The following is a 14230-nucleotide window of genomic DNA, read 5'->3' as shown; positions in this document are numbered from 1 at the left end:
ACAGGCTGCGTCCCTGGATCAACTCCAGACGTGACCTTCTTCCCCAAGACAACCAACCCCTCGCTGCTGGCACCGACGCGCCGCACGAACCCCCCAAGTTCCCGTGGCAGCCCCCCACAAGCAGCACGACCTCCGCGCCGCCGTGCAGCCGAGCCGTCCGCAGCCAGTGCCCCCCTCCCAGCCCTCCGGGTGCCTTTGGAGAGCCCCCGCCGGAGAGGGGGTCCCTGACGGAGCGCTGCCCCCCTGCACCTCCATCCGCGCCACCGCGTCCCCATCGCTGCCCTGTCCTGCCTCCCATCCCACCGCACCCAGTCCCCAGCACCCCCCGGCATCTCCCCAGGACCCACCTTGCAGGGCCACCCTGGCCAAAGCCCTCCCGGCCCCCAGCTCGCCGTGAACCCACCATTCCCTTCCCAACACTCGCGCTCCCTCTCCGAACCTCCCGCAGCCTCCCACAGCGCACAGCCCACCCCGCGCCCCCTCCCCGGGCCTCGGAGCCCCGCATCCCCCCGGAGCCCACACCCAGCCCCCCAGAACCCCCCCGAGCCGCCCCCCGGCCCCTCCGGCACGGCCCCCCTGCGCCGGGCGGGGGTCGCACCTTCCTCGGCGGCGGCTGCATGGTGGTGGCGGTGGTGCTGCGCTGGGTATCCACATCAATTCCCTCCCCCCCGGCAGCAGGATGCGGCCCCCGCTGCAGGAGGAGGAGCGGCGGCAGGAGGAGGAGCGGGCAGCGACCGTCTCCCTCCCGGTTCGGGGCGAGTCCCGGTCGGCGGGAGGAGCGGGGAAGGAAGGGAGGGAGGGAGGGATGGAGGCGGGGAGGGGCGGCGGGGGGAGGCCGCCTCTTCCTCACGAGCGGCGCCCCGGCGCCGGGCAGCGTGGAGGGAAACGAGGCGGCGGAGGGAGAGACTTCGGGAAAAGACGTGGTGGGGAGGGGGAGAAAAAAGAAAAAATAAAAGGAGGAAGGAAAAAGAAAAAAAAAACCAGAGAAAAATAAAAATCCCGACGCAGAGAGAGGAGCGCGGCGGCCGCGGTCGCCCCCCAGCGGCCTCCCCGGGGCCTGCGCCGCCCCCGGCGGCCGCCATGGGCAGGGGCGGGGCGGGAACGCCCCCGGCGCGCGCCGGGGGTGAGGGGGCGCGCGGCGGCCGCGGGGGGGCGCCAGCGGGAGCGGAGGGGGGGACACAACGGGGGGGGGACACAACGGGGAGGGGGGGGACACAACGGGGAGGGGGGGGACACAACGGGGAGGGGGGGGACACAACGGGGGGGGGGGGACACAACGGGGGGGGGGGGACACAACGGGGGGGGGGACACAACGGGGAGGGGGGGACACAACGGGGGGGGGGGACACAACGGGGGGGGGGGACACAACGGGGGGGGGGGACACAACGGGGGGGGGGGACAACGGGGGGGGGGGGGACACAACGGGGGGGGGGGGGACACAACGGGGGTTTGGGGTGTGCGAGGGTGCGCACAATGGGATGTGTATGGGTGTGCACAATGGGATGTGTATGGGTGCGCACAATGGGATGTGTATGGGTGCGCACAATGGGATGTGTATGGGTGCGCACAATGGGATGTGTATGGGTGTGCATGGGGTCTGCACAACGGGATTTGTATCGGGTGTGTACGGGTGTGCAAAGGTGTGCACAATGGGGTGTTCTAAGGGGGGTTGTGGGGTGTGCAAGGGTCTGCACAATGGGATGTGTATGGAGGTTATGGGGTGTGCACAATGGGGTGTGTAAGGGGGGTTGTGGGGTGTACACAATGGGGGTGCATATGGGTGTGCACAATGGGGTTTGCACAACAGGGATGTAAAAGGAGGTGTGGGGTGTGCACAATGGGGGTGCGTATGGGTGCACACAATGGGAGGTGTCTGGGGTGCACAAGGGGGTACGTGAAGGATTTGGGGTTTAGCATAAGGGGGTATGTGAAGGATTTGGGGTTTGCACAAGGGGGTACGTGAAGGATTTGGGGTTTGCACAAGGGGGTACATGAAGGATTTGGGGTTTAGCATAAGGGGGTACGTGAAGGATTTGGGGTTTGCACAAGGGGGTACGTGAAGGATTTGGGGTTTAGCATAAGGGGGTACATGAAGGATTTGGGGTTTAGCATAAGGGGGTACGTGAAGGATTTGGGGTTTGCACAAGGGGGTACGTGAAGGATTTGGGGTTTAGCATAAGGGGGTATGTGAAGGATTTGGGGTTTAGCATAAGGGGGTATGTGAAGGATTTGGGGTTTAGCATAAGGGGGATACGTGAAGGATTTGGGGTTTAGCATAAGGGGGTATGTGAAGGATTTGGGGTTTGGCAAGGGGGTACGTGAAGGATTTGGGGTTTGCACAAGGGGGTACACACAAGGTTTGGGGTTTGCAGAAGGGGTGCACAGGGGTGAAGGGGTTCACACAGAAGGGGTGCAGGGTGTGCACGGGGCAGTAAAGGGGGGTGCACAGGGACTGTGGTTGGGATGCTGTTGGGGTGCCCAGAGGAGTGCAGTGCCCTCCCTGCCCCATCCACTGCAGAACCCACACACCAGGACTGGGATGCAGGACACAGCTGGTGGCACTCCAAGGGTGCTCCACAGCACAAAGCAGCCATCCCCTTCCCTTCCCAGACTGTTCTTGTTGTTATCCTGTTGTATTCCATATTTCTAGAGTCCCACACTGTCACAATCATATTTCTAGAGTCCCGTACCTTCTCAGCGATATTTCTTGCAGGCAGTTCTTCCCAGCACAGACTCCTCCTTCCTCTGCCTGTTGCTGCCTCTCAGCCAGGGCTCCCTCCAGGCTCTCCCCGCCTGGCCAAGCCCAGCCCCTTTTATCCCAGTTACCTTCACTGGCCACAGCTGCAGCCCAATGAAGGACATCACAGCTGCAGCCCATCTAGAGCAACCGGGGCTCATCAGGGCAAGGCCGAGACACAGATATTCAAATACAATACAGATATGCAAATACAATACAGATATTTTACTGGGACTCCTACTATACGTCCTAACAAACCTGGGCAGAAAGAGCTGGACTTGAGCTGAAGCTCATGAGGGAGCATCACCCCTGACAGCAGCTGGAGAATCCCTTGATGGAGAATCCCAGATCCTGGTGCACCCCAAGGGCAGCACATGGAGAGCAGAGCACCTGGACACGAGCCTTTGCAGGGGGTTGGTTTTAACCAAAGGGAAATAAAACAAAGCTGAACCCTTGAGCATTGCGGATGCAGAGGGCCCAGGAGGCAGAAGTGATGCTCCCAGCCCTGTCATGTTTTGCTGGGTGTGAATTAAACACCCCTGATCAGAAGCACTTTTGGCATTTTCACTCCCATCCCCAGCACTGAAATAAATTCCTGGCCTTTGCTTATTCTGCTACAACAAAATCTTTGAAATATTAACATGCGTTTGGCTGCTTCCCTTAAGCAAATTACCGGGGCAGTTTGCAGAGCATCAGGCAATTCCCATAATTGCATTTTCCCAAGTGCTGCAGCGGTGCTGCCGCTGCTCCATCGCCGGCTCCTTCATTATTGATGAGCTGCTTTGCTCCAGCTCCCAGAAAGTGACCCCTCGCCTTTAAAGATGCTTCAACCACCTTTAAAACAGAGATGCAACTTCAACTCTGCTTTCCCCCTCCAGCTACTAGTTTATCTAGTGCTTCTAATTAGTCTTAATTCTTTTCTCCCTGGGAAATTTGAAATTATTAGTGAGACCTGGTGCAGCAGCAGATGCTGTGAAAAAATATTTCATCTCTCTATATAGGGCTGCAAGGGGATGGGATCTGCATGTGCAGCCCTTCATGGAATCATGGAAAGGGACCATTAAAACTCATCCAGTTCCACCCCCCTGCCATGGGCAAGGACACCTTCCACCAGCCCAGGTTTTTAAAAAAATCCTGCCCAGACTTCTGCATGCAGAACTGAGAAGCATTTTAGGCACCAGGCCTGCAGGCAGATGTATCATCCTCCCTTATGATGCAGTTGTTTTCCCACTATTTGCTTGTATTCTTCCATGAATAATTATGTTTTATCTGTTTGACCACAGATTCCCTGAAGCCTGACTCATGGAGTGCTGCAGGTTCGACGTGAATCCTGGAGGGTTTTCCATCTGGGATGATAAATCCTGATGGAGCTGCCTCTTGTAGCTGCCCATGGCTCTTCCACATCTTAATAATAGTGCTCATAATAGGGGAGAAAAAGGATGTGAAATAAAGATTATCAAAAAGTCAATAGAATAAGTGTCTGAGTGTTGTATATTTTATCAAAATACTTGTTTTCACAGCATAATTGTAGTTCAGCTTATCCTGAGCCTTTATCCCTTGATTTCTCCTTTCTTACTGCAGGACCTGAAGGCAGTTGAGTCTCGTGGAATTCCAGAATGGTTTGGGTTGGAAGGGACTCTTATGGATCATCCAGTTCCATCCCCTGCCATGGGCAGAAACACCTTCCACTGGACCAGTTAATATTTTATATTTTATTGACCTTTATTTTATATTGTTTCATTTAATTAATTTTTGTTTTATTTAATTTCATTGATTTTCATTTCATTCTATTTCATTCTATTTCATTTCATTCTATTTCATTCTATTTCATTCTATTTCATTCTATTTCATTCTATTTCACTTTAATTCATTTTGTATGAAGGAGGGTGCAGGATACAGCCCCAGATCAATACACACCTCGCAGGGAACCCCAACAAAGATGAGATATCAAGCCTGGAAACCCCAAGAGCCAAATTCCAGCTGATGGTGGCAACCCACAGCTGAAAACAGAAGTGTATTCCCTCATCCAGAAGAAAAAAAAAATCAGTAAATAAAGAAGAATTTAGCCATAAAAGCAAAATTTGGAGAGGGCCTTTAGGGAACGGAGCTCCCTTGATGCCCATCCTCAGGCGAAGGCAGCGCGTTGGATCGCGGCTCCCAGGCGGCTGCTGCCTGCTCGTTCTTCACACCTGAATTTAATCCCTGCAGGGCTTTAGACCTTTTCAAGCACAAAACCACCATGTGTTGGAGGGTTCTTGGCTGCCAGGACAAGCAGAATCCAGCGAGCTGGAACCCGCGCCGGGCCCGTGATTAACACGCAAGGCAGCTCCGGCTGCCGGGGCCCTGGCACAGCGGCTCCTCCGCACACGGATTGTGCCTGCTGGGCTGGCAGGAGCGCTCCTGGCACAAGGGTTTGCCCCCTGATATTGTGGATTTTTCCCCCTGGCCTCACAGGGATGCTCCTAGCAGAAGGGTTTGCTCACCAGTAGAGACCATGGAGGGAGGGGACTGACAGCACAGGAGCTTTCTCCAGGGAGGTCCAGGAATCTATGATACTTAATCTTAGCAAATATGGATGTTTAGGAATGTCCTAGGATCCCAGAATGGTTTAGTTGGAAGGAATCTGAAAAAAATATCTCATTCCACCCCTACCCATGGGCAGAGACACTTTCCACTAGCCCAGGCTGCTCCAAGACCTAAAGTCCAACCTAGCCTTGGACACTTCCAGGGATCCACAACTTCTCTGGACACCCTGTGCCAGGGCCTCCCCACCCTCATAGCCAGGAATCCCTTCCCAATATCCCATCCGTTTCCTCTGGCAGTGGGAAGCCATTTCCCCATTGTCCTGTCCCTCCATCCCTTGTCCAAAGTCCCTCCCCAGCCCTGTTGTACAGGAACATTTACTTTGTGTTGTGTGTGGAGAGATATGAATGTATAAGAATTTATTTTATATTTAAATGAATATATAAGTAATGAAAAGCTTAATGGATATAATGATTGGGAGAGACACACACATAGAGAGAGACATTGAGAGAGACCCACACATAGAATCAAATTAATTTATATTGGAAAATTCTTCTAAGATCATATCTAGATAAGAATAAATAATGAAAAAATGAAAAGGAAAAAGTGAATAAAAATATTTAAAAAAATAAAGAAAGGACAAAATTATCTGGAAAAATTAACCATAATGTCACATTGTTTCCAATCACTCCCAGGAACAGGTAAAGCCAGAAATCGAGTTTGGCATTACCTGACATCCACAATTCTGTTCTGAGTGTTTCTTCAGGGCCTTCAAAGCTCATGGTGGCACTGAAGAGGTGTTTCCAGCCTTCCTTCCCTCCCTGGAAAGGAGAACATCAGGCTGGGTCCGGAGGCTCCAGGCTTTCCCCACGTGGGGGTGCCATGGGGATGCGGATCACGCCGATCCTACAGCCAGGGGATGGGGACAGGCGACAGCTCAGAGCCTGGCATTGCTCACTGCCTTTTGCCAGGAAAAAAACATAAAGACCTATTAAAACATAAGGAAAAAGAAGAAACAAAACACATGGGTGGGGAAGGACGAGATTCATAAAGCATGCAGGAATTCTATGGATGGGGGAATATAAGTTTGACAGGGCACGATGCATTTTCCCCACGCACAGAATTCCTTGCTCCATGGGGCTTGCTTCATTCAACAGGCTGAGGAGCCCTGGAGGGAACTGCCGGGGAGCTGATCCGGGGGATGGATCAGCCTCCTCCAGGTCCCAGTATGGGATGGGAGCACTCCTTGGGATGACTGTGTGGGGCTGGAGGTCCGGCCGGGCTGGGAGGGAGCCCCAGCAGCCCTGCCAGGCCCTGTTCCGCCGCATTTCGGGAAGGCTGGTACACCCAGCCAGCTCTGCTCCCCTCTCCCTGCTGCCCTGGCCTCTCCCCATTCCTCATCCCCGTGTTTACCATACCTGCAGGGGTGAGCCTGGGATTAATTTCCATGAGAACACGTTGCGAGTGTAAATATCTCTGAGCAGGGACGCTTGGCAGCTTTATGGGCTTTGCCTTCCTCCAGGAACTGGCAGCTTTCCTGCTCTCTCCCTGGCTGCATGTGACCAGATGTGAGCACATCTGGAGCAGGACTCGGTGTCTGCCCTCTGTCCCATGCCAGTGGGGCTGTGTTTCCAAGGCTATCCAGGTGCTTCTTGGTGCTTTGAAGCGGATGTGATGATATAAATCTGCTGATATAAAACCATCCACTGTCCCAGGCTGCTCCAAGCCCTGTCCAGCCTGGCTTGGGCACTGCCAGGGATCCAGGGGCAGCCACAGCTGCTCTGGGCACCCTGTGCCAGAACCTCCCCATCCTTATTATAAAAACTTCCACCTTGTATCTAAACCAAATCTCCTCTCTTTTAGTTTGAAACCATCACAACGGGCCTTGCTTAAAGTTTGTCCCCATCTTTCTTACAGTCCCCATTGGATTTCCCACACCTTCCTTGGGAGGACAAGTTTGCCAGACTGACAAATCCTCCTGCAAATTGGCTCTGGCCTTTTGGAGATGGCTCTGACCCCAAAATTCTCAGTGTGCCAGGTCCCAGAGAGCTGCTGCTGCTGCCAGGATGAGGCTGTCCACTGGGCAGTCCTGCTATAAATCCCCTGCCTGCGTCACTTTCAGCATTTCTGTCCCCCTTCTCTATTAATGTGTAACCCAAAACTGGCCAGGGCACATTGCTGTGATCCCAGCATTATCTGTCCCCAGTCAGGGCCATCCCTGCCTGCTCCCATTTTTATCTGCAGGTGGATGGTGTCGTGTGAAGGGCAGGATGGGGAGGGCTGAGTGTCCTGGGTGCTTCCACTGGATCTCCTATAAAGCATCCTCAATCCCCAGCCTGGAGAGGAGAAGGCTCCAGGGACACTTTAGAGTCTCTTCCAGTGCCTAAAGGGGCTCCAGAGGGACTTTGGGCAAGATTTGTAGTGACAGGACAAGGGAGGATTGTTCCCCACTGCCAGAGGACAGGGTTAGATGGGATTTTGGGAAGGAATTCCTCTCTGTGAGCATGGTGAGGCCCTGGCACAGGGTGCCCAGAGCAGCTGGGGCTGCCCCTGGATCCCTGGCAGTGTTCAGACATGTGTTGATGTGGCACTTGGGGATGTGGATTAAAGGTGAAATTGGGGTGCTGGGTAATGGCTGGACTTGTGGTCTGGCAGGTCCTTCCCAACCTTAAAAATTTTATATTTCCAAGGTCTCTTCCAGCTTGACCCATTTTGTGATTCTATGATCCCTCCAGGGCAGCTGAGAAAAATCCTGTCTTGGACAGAGAGTCAACAAGCACCTGAAGGGAGTTCATTTTCTACAAAGATGTGTCTGAGAGCAGCTTCGGGGACCAGGAGTTTCACAGGGCTCAAGGCTCTTGTGTGGCTGGGAGAAGACGTGGGGAGGGAAAGGGATTGCTGGATTGCTTTCTGCACCCATACAGGATGTCAGCAAGGACAGGGCACATCCAGAGCAGCTGTGTGTGGGTCAGGAATGCTGTGGGAAGAGCTGGCTGAGCTCCAGGGCGGGAGGAGGATGGAGATGCCAGCCCCTGGCTGCTCCCTGCCCTTATCAGAGCCCTGCTCTCCCTGGGGCTCAGCTGCACAGGGGCTGTATCAGCCCCCAGCTGCTGGGCTGGACAGGGATGGCTCCTTCCCTGTGCCACATCCCAACCAGCCCTGCTTATCAGCACCAGCCATGCCCTCCACCCTGGCACTGAGTTCCTCTGGGTGCTTCCTCATGCAGGCACCTCCATTCACCCCGGCCAGCCTCAAAAAGCCCCTTCCCACCTCTCTCCCTGCAGCCAGGGGAGCAGGGAAGAAGCAGCTGAAAAAAAGCCCTTTCCAACCTCAAACACTCCCAGCTCTGGGGCCTGGGAGCTTGGCTCCTGTTCTGCCAAGGGGAATTGCAAACCTTGGGAAATGGATGCAGCCTCAAACCATGGAATCACAAAATGCTTTGTGGAAAAGACCTTAAACGCCATCCAGTTCCATTCCCTGAAAGCAGAGACACCTTCCACTAAACCAAATTGCTCCAACCTGGCTGGCCTTGGAAACTGCCAGGGATCCAGGGGCAGGCACAGCTTCTCTGGCAAACCTGTGCCAGGGCCTCACCACTCTCATGGTGAACAATAAAGGTAAAAATCCTACACAGATTCCCTTTCCCCAGCACTTTTTCCAAACAAAATGTGTCTCTCTCAAGGCTTCCCTGACACTGGGTGCCTTTAAAGGGGACAGAGGGGAAGCTCCTAAGAAACCTCCTTTGGAAGGAAGCTGGACCAGGATGAGGAGGGACCTCCTTCATGCAGACAGAAGGAGTTTCGTCCTACATCAGGAGAGGAATGTGTGGCCTTAGAGATCACCATCCATGCAGATCTTGGAGTCACCCATCCTCTGCCAAGGCCAGGAAGGAAGTGAGACTGGACACAGTGTGGCATAAGCCAATTTCAGCACTTTTTTGCCCATTCTGTGCGTGGCCGGGTACGTTCCAGGGGGTGGGTGTGGGAGAAACGTGAGTTCAGAGCTGGATCTTCACACACAAAAAGGGAACCAAAACTTCCCGAATGAAGGAGAAGTGGTGGGGGCAATGTGCTGATGTAATTCCTATTCCTCTGTTTCCCAGAGATGATGCCCCGGGCTGCAGCATCCTGCTTGCTGAAGCAAGGTGACCACAGAGGGCAGAAATGGTTTATCCCTGCTGTAAATGAGCAAAAACACAAAAATCAGCCCCACTCCTGCCAGTTTGCCTCTTCTGCTGCTGTTTGTGCCAGTGAAATGGGGTTATTTTGGAGGGTGGGACTTTGAGAGGCAAAAAGCCCAAAATGTGAAAGAGAATAAGAAAGGGCCCCAGAGATTTTTATTCTGCTTGAGCGTTATGGCTGTAATTACCAACCAAAGCATTTCAGCAAGAAGTAATCCCCTAATTTAATATCCCAATGTAAAAATGGAGATATATTAAGTGGTTTGAGTTTGCTATGAGCTTGGATTGAGTTTCCTATGAGCTTGGATTACTGTTTTCAGCCAGAGCACCAGAAAGCAGCAACAAACCCCTCAAAAACACAAATTCACTGCTGGTCTCTCATCAAAAGGCAGAAAAGAGCCTCATGACGCCCTCCCAAAAATGAGTTTGTTCAACCTTAGTGGATTATCAACACTGAATTAGGGCACAAAATTTAGTGGTGAACAGGGACAGGGTTAATGGTTGGCACGGTGACCTTAGAGGGATTTTCCAACATTAATGATTTTGTGATTCTAAATAATCAGCTGATTATTTAGAATCACAGAATTATTTAGAATCTGATGATTATTTAACCTAAATAATCTCAGCTGAGTTTATACATCACCTGCACAAAACCATCCTCTCTCCACTATGGAGACCTGTGATTTTACAGCCAAAATTGCTTTTCCTGCTTTGAGGGCATTGCTCCTGCCCTGGGAAAGGCTCTTTTTCCCCAGGAACAGCTGATGGGGAACAATGGCAAACACGAGAGCCGTGCCAGGGAGTGAGTGTTCATCTCTGAGTCACAGGGGAAATGAAACAAGAATTTGTGCCGGCTTTGAAATCCATGAAATACTTAATCCTTCTGCTTTGCCCATCCACACAAATGCAGATCTCAAATCTGGAAAGTCCCAGCACTTGGAGGCATAAACATGAGCTTGGTTGAGCTTTATACTGGCCCTTTAGAGAGAAGATGGCTATCTGGGAATGTGTGGCTTGAGAAAGTTCAGGAGAAGGGCTCTGGATCCAGGCTGGGAGAGCTGGGGGTGAGGAGAAGGCTCCAGGGAGAGCTCAGAGCCCTTGGAGGGCCTGAAGGGGCTCCAGGGAGAGCTGCAGAGGGACAAAGGCCTGGGGGGACAGGACACAGGGAAGGGCTCCCACTGCCAGAGTTAACCAGGATATTGGGCAGGAATTGTTCCCTGTTGTTATCATATTTCTATAGTCCCATACCTTCCCAGTGATAATCCTTGGGGGCAGTTCTTCACAGCACAGATGCCTTTTTCTGCTTGTTGCTACTTCCCAGCCAGGGCTCCCTCCAGGCTGTCCCTGCCTGGCCAAGCCCAGCCCCTTTTATCCCAGTTACCTTCACTGGCCACAGCTGCAGCCCAGTGAAGGACATCACAGCTGCAGCCCATCTAGAGCAACCGGGGCTCATCAGGGCAAGGCCGAGACACAGATATTCAATACAATACAGATACTCAAATACAATACAGATATTTTACTGGGACTCCTACTATAGTTCCCTGTGAGGATGTACAGGCCCTGGCACAGGTGCCCAGAGCAGCTGTGGCTGCCCCTGGATCCCTGGAAGTGTCCCAGGCCAGGCTGGACAGGGCTTGGAGCAGCCTGGGACAGTGGAAGGTGTCCCTGCCATGGCAGGGGAGGAACTGGATGATGTTTGATATGCCCCTTCCCACCCAACCATTCCATGATTCCATGATCTGCCCAGCATTTGCAGGACCCAAACCACACCACCAAGCCCCAGCTCTCCCAGGCGTGCCCTGGATGCACCTAAACCGTGCAAAACACGGATTTTCCACCCTTGCTGCTGCTGCTGGCTTGGCAGGCAGGCCGTGCTGCCCACATTAGCTGCTCTGCAAGCCCAGACTGCCAGCAGTGCCAGGCAGGGCTGGCCGTGCTGCAGAGCCCTCTGAGTCACCGGCAGTGCCACGCTCGGCACCTGGCCATGGCGTGCCCCGGCCCGGGCTGGAACGCGGCACCACGCGGAGCCCTCGGAGCTGGGAACGCCCTGGGCAGCCCTGGGACAGCGCCTGGGGGGCACAGCAGGGTGTGCACGATGGGGTAACCCCACAGCTGCAAAGCTGAGGTGAGCTTTGCTGGCACAGAGCAGCTCCGCTCCCCGGCTGAGACGGATTCGGCACCAAGGAAGCACTGCCCGGGAGTGCAGGATGTGGGAACATCTTTTGTCTCCGGAGCATCCCCTTTCCCTTACAAAAGGCATTTGCCAGGGGTAGGCTGTCCCTTGGACCACCCCGCTTCTGATCTCGCTGAGCCCTTTGCCTTGCCCATGTTTCTGTCAGCCCTCTGGGCATCCCCTCATCCCACTCCTCACTGGCATCCTGGGCACACCAGGTGACACCAGGATGTCACAGGGACATGGCCCAGGTGCTGTCCTCACCCAGCAGGAGGTGACTGGCAGCTGGAGGAGGAGGGATGTGAAGGGTTAACCCAGGGCCTGGCTCTGGGCTCCTGGTCCCACACAGGCCATGTCCCACTGCGGGAGATCCTCTCCTGACGCTCCAGGGAGTCCTGCAGGGCCAGGGCAGGCCCAAGAGCTCTTTGAACAGCCCCATCACTCCTGTAACCACCTGCATGACGGAATGGGAGTGCTCAGGGAGTCTGGGAGCAGAGCAAGCTTGGGGAGCATGGCTGCTTGAGAGAGGCAGGGCTGGTGGAGGAGCTGGGAGGAGCAGGAAAATCTCCATCCTTGGAGGCAGCCAAGCCTGTCCTAGACAAAACCTGACCTCACTGAAGGTCAGGCTTGGAGCAGAGACCCCCCCCAACCTCAGTTACTCTGAGGAGGCCTGGATGTGATGCACAGCTCATGCCCCAGCTCCTGTGGATGGTGGTCCCACAATCCTGCCCTGTGTCCTCTGTCTGCCACGACCAGGGACACCTTCCACCATCCCAGGCTGCTCCAAGCCCTGTCCTGGGCACTGCCAGGGATCCAGGGGCAGCCACAGCTGCTCTGGGCACCCTGTGCCCACTTTTGCCCCTGCTCCCAGCTGCTCCACAGCCACGGTGGGACAGGAATCACAGAGCCAGGGTGATGAGGAGAGTCCCCATTGTGCTGGGGATGCCCCAGCCCTCGCTGCTGGCCCTGAGGGACACGGGAAGGAGCAGAGCATTGTAGCATTGTATTCCAAAATAGTGGCCTCCTTACAAGGGAGAGGTCCATGGAGTGCCAATGCAGCCACAGGAAGGTGAGTGACTCACTGCTGCGTGAGCTGGAGGCAATCCCTCTCCCTGGTGATTATTTATCTGCAGAGAAATCTCCATCCACTTCCCTTGGAAAATACCTGCTCCCGAAATTATCCCTGCCTCGGATTTTCTTATCAGGTGATCTATTTGTTCTAAAAATCCCCCAGAGCCCTGGGGGTTCCATCTGTGCCTCCAAACTTTGCTGTGGACACCCCACGGCTGACTCATGGAAAGGGACAGCTTGGGCTGTCCCTACGCCTGGAATCATCAGGAAACACCTGCAGGCTCCTGGCTGAGGGAAAGGTCCTCCTCAGGGGGTTTCCTAGCCAGGAAAAGGTAAATCCCAGTGACAGTGAGCCTCTCTTGGTGCTGCATGAGCCTGTGGTTCTGTTTGAATGACAGCTGCCAGCCCGAGGTGAGTGCCATTAAATGTCACCAGCTGGAGGGTTCTGAGCCCAGACACACTGGATTTCATGGAAGTTCTTGTGAAGCCTAAAGAAAGGGATCTGACCTTCTGCTGGGCTCGGTAAAACTCCCCATGACTCCCCAGTCTGTGACGGAGACCCACAGCTCAGGGCATGGAGCCACAGGAGCCAGGTCGTGATGCTGCTCCATCACTGATGGTTTGGGATCCTTGGATCAGAGTATGACAGGATAGGCTGGGCTGGAAAGGACCTCAGGGGGTCTCAGTGCAACCTCCTGGTTATGGCAGGGGCAGCTCAGGTTGTACAGGGCTTTATTCAGCTGGGCCTTGAAAAGCTCCAAGGACAGAGGCCATGCAAGCTGCCTGTGGTGGGACATTTTCCCTTCTCCCCAGCCTGGAATGTCAGGGGTGTCCGTGCCAGCAGTGCTGCCAGGATAGCCAAGGCTTCCTCAAAGAGGTGTCCCCATCACGAGGAGAGAAGCAAGGCAGCAGTTCAGGGAGCAGCACCATCACCTGGAAAAGCCCAGGAGCAGCCCTGGGAGATGGGACAGGAACCCTTGTGCTGTCCTGAGCTGCTCTGTGCACGTTTGGATGCTGCAGGTTTGCTCCATTTTCCAGCTGGGAAATGATGCTGGTGTGAGGGTTGGTCTCTGCAGAGGGAGGACACACAGCAGGTCCCTCTGTCCTTCCATCTCCTGGGCCACAGACTGTCCACTCCTCTTTGCCTGGGATCGTGGAATTCCTGTTCCCCTTCCCTCTCTCCTTGCCCACACATCTCTGCTCCTTAGGCACAATTTATGCTTCATTTCAGCAAGCACTCAATCACTCTCCTCTTGTATTTAACTTGGAAACCCTTTCCTGTCATTCCAGGACTTGTTTGGACAAAAACCAAGTGCAGGACCAGCTGTAAGATCTGTCAAGCAAACTTTGGATGCCTCCAAAGCTTGTTGTGCAAACTTGGACTTCCCAGGAGGGCTGGGAGCACATTTACATGAATTAACCACTGGACACGGGGGAATTGGGTTCTGTTTAGCTCAGAAGTGTCTGCAGCTCCATGCCCAGCTCCTGGGGGACGGTGCTGGTGCCAGGGGATCTCCAGGCCTGGAGGGCACACCCAGCATCCCAA

General features: G+C 54.3%; 1 protein-coding gene across 2 annotated transcripts in view; it reads right to left on the bottom strand.

Annotated features, from left to right (window-relative positions):
* Window positions 1-787, bottom strand: part of FCHSD2 (FCH and double SH3 domains 2) — a 117797-nt gene extending 117010 nt beyond the window's left edge. For both annotated transcript variants that reach the window (XM_058825410.1, XM_058825411.1), the window contains exon 1: window positions 599-787. In XM_058825410.1, the coding sequence (XP_058681393.1) occupies window positions 599-619 (21 nt within the window). In that variant the 5' untranslated portion in view covers window positions 620-787. The remainder of the gene's footprint in view (window positions 1-598) is intronic.
* Between the last annotated feature and the right edge of the window lie 13443 nt (window positions 788-14230).

Source organism: Ammospiza caudacuta, chromosome 2 (genome assembly GCF_027887145.1).
Source record: "Ammospiza caudacuta isolate bAmmCau1 chromosome 2, bAmmCau1.pri, whole genome shotgun sequence".
Classification (NCBI taxonomy): domain Eukaryota; kingdom Metazoa; phylum Chordata; class Aves; order Passeriformes; family Passerellidae; genus Ammospiza; species Ammospiza caudacuta.
This window is presented reverse-complemented; position numbering and strand designations above follow the sequence as displayed.